Here is an 8,603-nt window from a genome sequence, read left to right as displayed (position 1 = left end):
AATTGGGTCCTCCCTTCCAGTATAGAGTTGTAAACCAAGCTTTTGTTTTGTCTTCGCTTGAAGGGGGTGTCGAGGATCCTCCTTGTGAGAGGGCCAGGCCTGGGTTGGTTCCAGTCAGGTATCTCGGCCTGACATTCAGCCTTCAACTTGTTGACTTCCTCAAGGAGCTATAGGACAAGGGGGTCCTGAGTGGAGCCATGTACCACTGGGATTTTCTTTCGTAAGTCTCCATCGCCTCTTGGAAGTAGGAAAGTTTGAGCAAGGGCGTGTCATTTTTCCTTGGACTCGCCATACTAACTTCTAGGGCGAGTCTGTCGGAATACCTCAGAGTCCCCTGTACCTTCATGTTCCTCCGAGACCTGTCGTTTCTTCTCTAGATTAGCAGTTGGCCTGGGTCGTGGGAGGGGACCGAGTCTTTCAAAAACCCTTGGGTCATTGATCTTCGAGCATATGTGGAGGGGATTCTCTCGATGTTGCTTTAGAAAGTCTCGGCAGTCATGATAAATTGTTTTCGATCTTTCCAACCCTTCTGCAAGGAGGTGTCTTCTTCCATTTTTCCTGCTTCGGGTCAAAACAGCTGGGTTGAAAGAAGTCTCATGTTGATTAATGTTTTGATGATTAGCTGGCTCCTTATCAGGGATACTCATGTTGAAGGAAGGTGACCCTCTATGTTGGGGGGCACCCAGGTGATGATTGATGTCCACAGGGGTAACGAGCTCATATGTTTGTGTACGCCTAGTTTCATGGAGCGTCTCAAAGAGTTTCTCATACTGCTCCTGGAGGACCTCATTCTTTATTGCTATCTTGTTGTTCTCATCTTCTAGCTCATCGACTTTAGCTTGAAGAGCAACCCTTTTTCCTTCCTTCTTTCGTTGATTCGCACTAGGTGCAAGAGGGGTGTCATTCTGTGTGCCGTGGCTTCCTTCGCTCCCTATGTTGAAGAGGGATGCCTGGTCAAAAGAGAGTGTATGAATTGTGGAAACTAGCTTGACAAAGTTGAAGAGAGTAGGAATAAGTGTCGTTCCCACAGACGGCGCCAAAGGTTGATGCACAAAATCAGTGAGGACTTTGGTACAACAGAAAGTGTTAAGTTTGTGACCTTCGCTAGATTGCTCCGGTCACTAGTGTGAATAAGTATGGAAATGGATAGGGACATGGAAGCAAACATAAGATGTACGTGGTTCACCTAGATTGGCTATGTCCACGGAGTAGAGGAGTTCTCAATAATTGTGAAGGGTTTACATAAATACATAGGTTGAAGCTCTCCTTTAGTGAGTACTAGTGAATGATTTAGTACAAATGACATTAGGAAATATTGTGAGAGAATGATCTCTATTTATAGAAGAGAGTTTCTAGTTTCATTCTGACATTGACACGTGTCGTATTGTGATTGGCTTCTGATGTTGACACGTGTCGCGCTATCTGATGTGGACACGTGTCGCGCTGTGATTGGCCTCTTGGTTGGAGGGAAACTCTTCTGGGTCCTTGACGGTATAATGTTGACCGGTGCTCAGTAGTTTCAGGATTGGTCAAGTATGGTACAAACATGAAGTATGATTTGAATTGATATATTTTCATATTCATTTATGTATATGCTTATATTCTGATTCTGGGAAAAATTATACATGTTTTACTGCGAGGGGTTAGATATCTTGATAAATGAAATGGTTTTGTAAAACATTTGTTTTTGCCCACTCACGTTTTCTGTTTTGCGCCCCTCCAAGTTCTAAGTAAGCTTGTTGTCGGTGACTCGGGATCGTCGGCAGTTCTGACCTATTTGAATAATAGTAGGACATTCCTAGTACTGTGTAACTAGTACTTGTCCTACTAGACTGCACCTAAACTTATTATGCTCTAATTATGAGTGTTTATGGTTGTAACTAACTCCTATCACTTCCTGTTAATAGTGTACTCTAGAAATGTGGTTTTTAATTATTCGTATATTTGCTATCTTTATCGCTTCCGTATTGTGCACATGGCTACGTCACTCTCACGTGACGGCCAGCATGCCTTGACCTCGATCGGGGTGTGTCAGTTTGGTATCAGAGCCTAGGTTTAGTAGTCAGGTATAATTCTTAAATGTTTTAATCCTTGTGATGTCTTATGTCAGAACTATGCTGCCTTGTAGAGAGCCTCGTCAACCAGCTGAATCTAGTTTCCCTAATATTGCTCAATTAGGGGAAGCTATAATTTCTGTAATTCAGACAGCATTTCGTACTCCTCAGAGGACACCTTTTGAGACAGTTCATAATGTGAAGTTGACTCACTTCATAGGAAATGAAGGTCATGAGGGGGCAGAAAAATGGCTGAATCATGTGGAGCAGGTGATGCAAAGTGAGGGGAATCTTCATCTTGATTGGTGGGTCGAGATGACTACCTGGTTTTTTAGAGAACAGCCTGCATCCTGGTGGAGAGAGGATCTTACGAGATGACCTCAGAAGAGATTGTAGACTGGGGAATGTTTAAGGAGTGGTTTCGAAAAAGGTTCATTCCTCATGTGTATATCGATCTTAAGAAACAAAAGTTTACTCATCTGAGACAAGGAAAGATGTTCGCTAATGAGTATTACAGGATGTTTACTGATCTGTCGAGATATGATCTGGAAGTTGCTGCTAATCTGGTAGAGATGCTTCACCGTTTCAGTTTGGGTGCTAAGAAGAAATGGCGTTCCATAGTGACATCTACTCATTGTACCTTTTACCAGGAGTTCTATGAGATTCTACTGAGGATTAAGGCCTCAAAGAACATGCCTAATGAAAGTGAGGATGAGGAAGGAAAGAATAGGGGCCAGATACGAGATGACAAAGGAAAAGGGCAAGCATTTCAAGGACCCCGCAAAACTCAAAACTTTAAGAGGAGTGGTGGCAGTTCTAGCTCTTCTAGTAAGAGATTGAGTACTAATCTATAGAGGAAAGGTGGTAGATTCACTGGAGGTCTGAGGTTCCAGAGAAAAAGAGATTTTGGTGGTTCAAGTGGATCCAGTGATCATTTATGCCGCAGGTGTAATAATCGGCATTTTGAGGAGTGTAGGAGAGGCAGCAATGAATGTTTTACTTATGGACAGATGGGTTATAGGGCTGCCCAATGCCCTCAGAGTCAGCAGAAACCTCAGCAACCTTCCTTCCCACCACATGCACCTACCCAGCACGTTTCAGGATCTGGTAGTTATACGTAAATTGGACGAGGAGGTGCCTACCACTATCAGGGCGACGCCGCTCCTACACCTCAGGACAGTAGCAGTACTCTCAGGATCCTCAGTATCAGAAAGGGTATCCTCAGTATCAGGGAGGATCTATGTCTTATCAGCCATATTCAGCTGGAGGATCTCAGTGTTACCAAGAGGGACAGCCCCAGCAAGGAGAGATTGCTGCTAGTAGTGCAGGATCTTCGAGATAGTCTGGTTAGCAGAGGCAGGGACGTGGTATTCATGCTAACAGGGGTCGCAGTGGACGACAACAGAGTCAGGGGTACATCCACAACATGTCACTGCAAGATGCCCAGAATAATCCAGATTTAATCATGGGTACGTTAAATATTCTTGGTCATTTTGCTAGAGTGTTGATTGATTGTGGTGCTACACATTCTGTTATTTCTCATACATTTGCTCAAGTAACGCAACCCCATCCTACACCTCTAGGATATGATTTAGAGTTTTCTATGCCTAGAGGGGATAGATGTTTCGTAGATCAGGGTATATCCAGGATGTCAGTGATAGTAGAGGATGTTATTATGCCGACTAATCTTTTGCCGTTGGATATTATGGATTTTGATGTGATTTTGGGCACTGATTGGTTGCACTATAATCGTGCCAAGATAGATTGTTACAGGAAGACAGTCACATTTCATGGTCCTGGATTACCTGAAGTTACATTTGTAGGATAGCCTAGTGGGGTGAGGCATGGTATTATTTCAGCCATGAAAGCAAAGAGACTATTGTCGAAAGGTTACCAGGGATATTTGGCTTATGTGGTGCTGAATGATGATACTCCTAGTAGTGTGGAGGATGTTCCTGTGGTCAGATATTTTCCAGATGTATTCCTTGAGGATTTGCCTGGTTTGCCACCAAATAGAGAGGTGGAGTTTGTTATTGATCTGCTTCCAGGTACGAATCCTATATCATTGACTCCTTACAAAATGGCTCCTGCTGAATTAAGAGAATTGAAAGTGCAGTTGCAAGAGTTAGTGGATAAAGGTTTTATTTAGCCCAGTACTTCACCTTGAGGAGCTCCAGTTTTATTTGTGAGGAAGAAAGATGGAACTTTGAGGCTGTGCATTGATTACAGGCAATTGAATCGGGTAACTATTAAAAACCGTTATCCATTGCCTCGTATAGATGATTTGTTTGATCAACTCAGAAGTGCCTGTGTATTTTCTAAGATTGATTTGAGGTCAAGATACTACCAGTTAAAGATTAAAAATGAAGATGTCCCTAAAACCGCATTCAGGACTCGATATGGTCATTATGAGTTTCTTATGATGCCATTCGGGTTAACTAATGCACCAGCAGCTTTTATGGATTTGATGAATCGAGTATTCCAGCCATATTTGGACAAGTTTGTTATTGTCTTCATTAACGATATCCTGGTATACTCTAAGTCTAAGGCTGAGCATGCTAGACATCTGAAGTTGGTGTTGAGCAGTTTGAGGGAACACCAACTATATGCTAAGTTTAGCAAATGTGAATTTTGGTTAAATCAAGTGTCATTTTTAGGACATGTCGTTTCTGCTCAAGGCATTCAAGTGGATTCTCATAAAGTGGCAAATGTGGAGAGTTGGGAGCAACCTCGAACCGTCATTGAGGTACGGAGTTTTCTTGGCTTAACAGGCTATTATAGACAATTCGTTAAGGATTTTTCAGTGATTGTTTTGCCATTGACGAGGTTGACTCGAAAGGATGTTAAGTTTGAGTGGGATAGTAAATGTGAGCAAAGTTTCCAACAGCTGAAGTTCTACCTCACTCATGCACATGTTCTAGCACTTCCAGATGATAACGGTAATTATAAGGTTTATAGTGATGCTTCTCTGAATTGTTTGGGTTGTGTATTGATGCAACATGGTAGGGTAATAGCTTATGCTTCGAGACAGTTGAAACCTCATGAGAAGAATTATCTTACGCATGATTTGTAGTTAGCAGCTATCATATTTGCCTTGAAGATCTTCACATATCATAAGAGTCTCTAGTATCTGTTTACTCAGAGAGATCTTAATCTTCGTCAGCGGAGGTGGATTGAGTTACTTAGTGACTATGATTGCACAATTGAGTACCATCTTGGTCGTGCAAATGCAGTGGCTGATGCACTTAGCAGGAAGACTCCAGCCAGACTTAATGCCATCTATGATTGTCATGTTCCTCTTCTAGCAGAGTTTATATCCACTGGAGTGGAGCTATGAGTGGAAGATCAAGAAGAAGCCTTGCTTGCTAATTTTCAGGTCAGGCTAATTCTAGTTGACCGTGTACTTGAAGCTCAGATGATTGATAAGAAGACTCAGGAAATAATTCAAGCAAGGAACCAAGGTAAAAAGAAAGATTTTGAGATTCGAGAATCTGATGGTATGCTTATGCAGGAAAGCAGAATGTATGTGCCGAACAATGCAGAATTAAAGAAAGAAATTTTGGATGAAGCACATATTTCAACATATGCGATGCATCCAAGAGGCACTAAGATGTATCATACTATTAGACCATTTTATTATTGGCCGAGTATGAAAAGAGAAATTGCCAAATATATGAGTAGATGTTCCATTTGCCAACAGGTTAAAGCTGAAAGGAAGAAGCCGTTTGGATTGATGCAGCCCCTTCCCGTTCCACAGTGGAAATGGGAAAATATTATTATGGATTTTGTGTACAAGCTCCTCGTACACATAATGGATATGACGGCATTTGGGTGGTAGTTGATCGGCTTACGAAGTCAGCACATTTTATTCCAGTAAGGGAGAAGTATTCGTTAAGCTGATTAGCTAAGTTATTTATTTCACAAATTGTGAAGTACCATGGTGTGCCAGTTAATATTATCTCGAATCGGGATCCCAGATTTACTTCCAAGTTCTGGATAGCATTCCAGGAAGCTCTTGGTACAAGATTGCTTTATAGTACAGCATATCATTCTCAAACAGATAGACAATCTGAGAGGACCATTCAGACATTAGAGGATATGTTGAGATCTTCAGTGCTGCAGTTTGGAGATAGTTAGCATGATTTTTGGATTTGATGGAATTCACCTACAACAACAGTTATCATTCAAGCATTGGTATGGCACCATTTGAGGCGAAAGAGTTTTAGTAGGCCTCTATGTTGGTCAGAGGTTGTCGAAAGAGTTTTAGTAGGCCCTGAGATTGTGGATGTGACTACACAAAATGTTCAGGTAATTAAGTATAACTTGAAAGCTGCCCAAGATCGACAAAAAAGCTTAGCAGACAAACATGCCACTGATCGGAAGTATGATGTAGGTGATTGGGTATTCCTGAAGCTATCACCTTGGAGAGGTGTTGCACGATTTGGAAAGAAAGGAAAATTGAGTCCTAAGTACATATTGGACCATATATGATCACCGAGCGAGTCGGTGAGGTTGCTTACAGGCTTGAGTTGCCTCCAGAATTGTCCAAGGTACATGATGTGTTTCATGTTTCGATGCTTTGACATTATATTTCAGATCCATCACATGTGATTCCACCTCAACCTTTGGAAATCAATTCGGACTTGACTTATGATGAGGAACCAGTGACTCTATTGGATTGGAAGGATAAAGAATTGAGGAACAAGACAGTTCGTCTGGTAAAAGTGTTATGGAGAAATCATTCAGTGGAATAAGCTACTTGGGAGACAGAGGAACGGATGAGAAAGATGTATCCACAATTGTTTTATGATTATTAGTGAATGTATTTGTTATGTATAATTTCTAGGACGAAATTTTATAAGTTAGGGAGATTGTCATAACCCATCCCGGAAATGTACATTATTTTGTTATCGTTGATGTGAAAAGACTAAAATGCCCTTGAGCGTTTGTGGCATTGTGGGACTATGTGTGGTTAAGGACCAATGTGTTAAGTTCCTATTATTTTGAACCCAATTGGAAGTGAGGAAAATGGGTTGTTTTGATTGGTGACCCAAAAATCTGGACCACACATCCTGTCTCTCTCTCTCACTCTCCCGTGTTGTCTCTTCTCTTTCTCTCGGTTTCACTCTCTCTCATTCGAAATGGTACAGATAAGCACCTAAGACCCTTGAAACTTCATAGATCGTAGCCAAAAATAGTACCATTGTGATCGTGAAGACCATACGAGTTCAAAGGTACCCAGTTCAGGTAAGAACTCGTTCGATATCACGGTGAAACTTCAAGCTCCGAGTTGAGCACTATTCATGAACTTTTTTAAATGGTTATGTTTTAGGACAATCCAAGCTCATAGTGAGCTTAGTGAGGTCCCAAGGAAGGTCGGAGTGCTTCGTTTGAAGGTTTTGGACGTCGGGATCGTGTGGACGAAGTTTGGCCGATTTTATTGGAATTCTCCGGTGAGATCCCATGGCTTTTGAGCTTTAGATTAGTATGATCGTGTTCTACAAGTTAAGAGCTTCATTTTGGTATAAATTGCATAAAAAATGGTGCAAAAATGAGTGAGAAAAGGGCAGTTGCAGGTCTACCCAGAATCTGGCGCCAGCGACTCTATTCCGGCGTCTGGAGGTTGAAGATGATACGCGTGTTGGGCGCGTGAGGCCGTGCCCTCCCCGACACGTGGGGGCGCGTGAGCCACCTAAAAATTTATCTAAAAATATCACGATGTTTGTAAGGTTGTGTAGGTCACGTTGGTATATTTAAATACCAAAATTGAGCAATGTATGAGAAGTTATTAGCTAGTTTTGCTTATGTGCTTTAAAATAACGTTTTTATAGTTAATTTGCATATAGGTGAGACTTATCCCGAGGACGAACGTATCCACGGGCGACTCGGAGGCTACGACCCTTCGACATACCAGTGAGTGGGCTTTTGTTTTCAGTATATACTTATATACTTGATATATTTCCCAGAAATGCATTTTTAGGAAAGTATGCTTTGAAATAATATGTCAAATGCTTTTATATTTTGAATATGCACTTCATGGTTGCATATATATATATATATATATAAATGTGGTGCTGTGGAGGCATAGGTAAGTTCAGGTAAGTTATGTTTGTTTATGTGAATCATCGATGATGTGTTATGTGATTCAATAAGGTTGAGCTCATAAAACTGCACCTAGGGTGATTGTGATTTAGCCAGAGATGTGAAGTACAGGCCTGTTTATTTACGTCACCTCCCGCACTATATGCTCATATTGGATCCAACTTAAGTGCATAGTCTTGTCGTACAGACCTTATTTATGGTTCTGACTCGTAGGTGACTAGCGATTTATCGCCCGGTTATTATGAGAGAATAGAATTGAGCATAACTGTATTTCACCCAATCTTGTTGTACAGACCCTTTCTAGGGGTTCCGACTTATGTGCAGTATATTGCAGTATAGGTTATTGTAATGACTCCGGCTAGATTTACTTTTGAACTATGAATTCAGCCGTACAGACCACCTCAGGGGTTCCGGCTAACATATCATATTTCTATGAACTCATTCTTA

The 8,603-nt window shown here is 41.5% G+C and overlaps 1 protein-coding gene across 1 annotated transcript; it reads left to right on the top strand.

The window, feature by feature from the left end:
* Positions 1 to 2,428: 2,428 nt before the first annotated feature.
* On the top strand, positions 2,429 to 7,404 carry LOC139187861 (uncharacterized). The gene is made up of 14 exons (XM_070804470.1): positions 2,429 to 2,882; positions 3,001 to 3,095; positions 3,206 to 3,400; positions 3,883 to 4,192; positions 4,712 to 4,800; positions 4,894 to 5,061; positions 5,197 to 5,346; positions 5,431 to 5,515; positions 5,566 to 5,576; positions 5,755 to 5,877; positions 5,988 to 6,186; positions 6,651 to 6,772; positions 7,236 to 7,301; positions 7,387 to 7,404. The coding sequence occupies exons 1-14, from the start codon at positions 2,429 to 2,431 to the stop codon at positions 7,402 to 7,404; spliced, it is 2,085 nt and encodes a 694-aa protein (XP_070660571.1).
* Positions 7,405 to 8,603: the final 1,199 nt, after the last annotated feature.

The sequence above is a fragment of the Malus domestica genome, chromosome 09 (assembly GCF_042453785.1).
Source record: "Malus domestica chromosome 09, GDT2T_hap1".
In the NCBI taxonomy this organism is placed as follows: Eukaryota; Viridiplantae; Streptophyta; class Magnoliopsida; order Rosales; family Rosaceae; genus Malus; species Malus domestica.
This window is presented reverse-complemented; position numbering and strand designations above follow the sequence as displayed.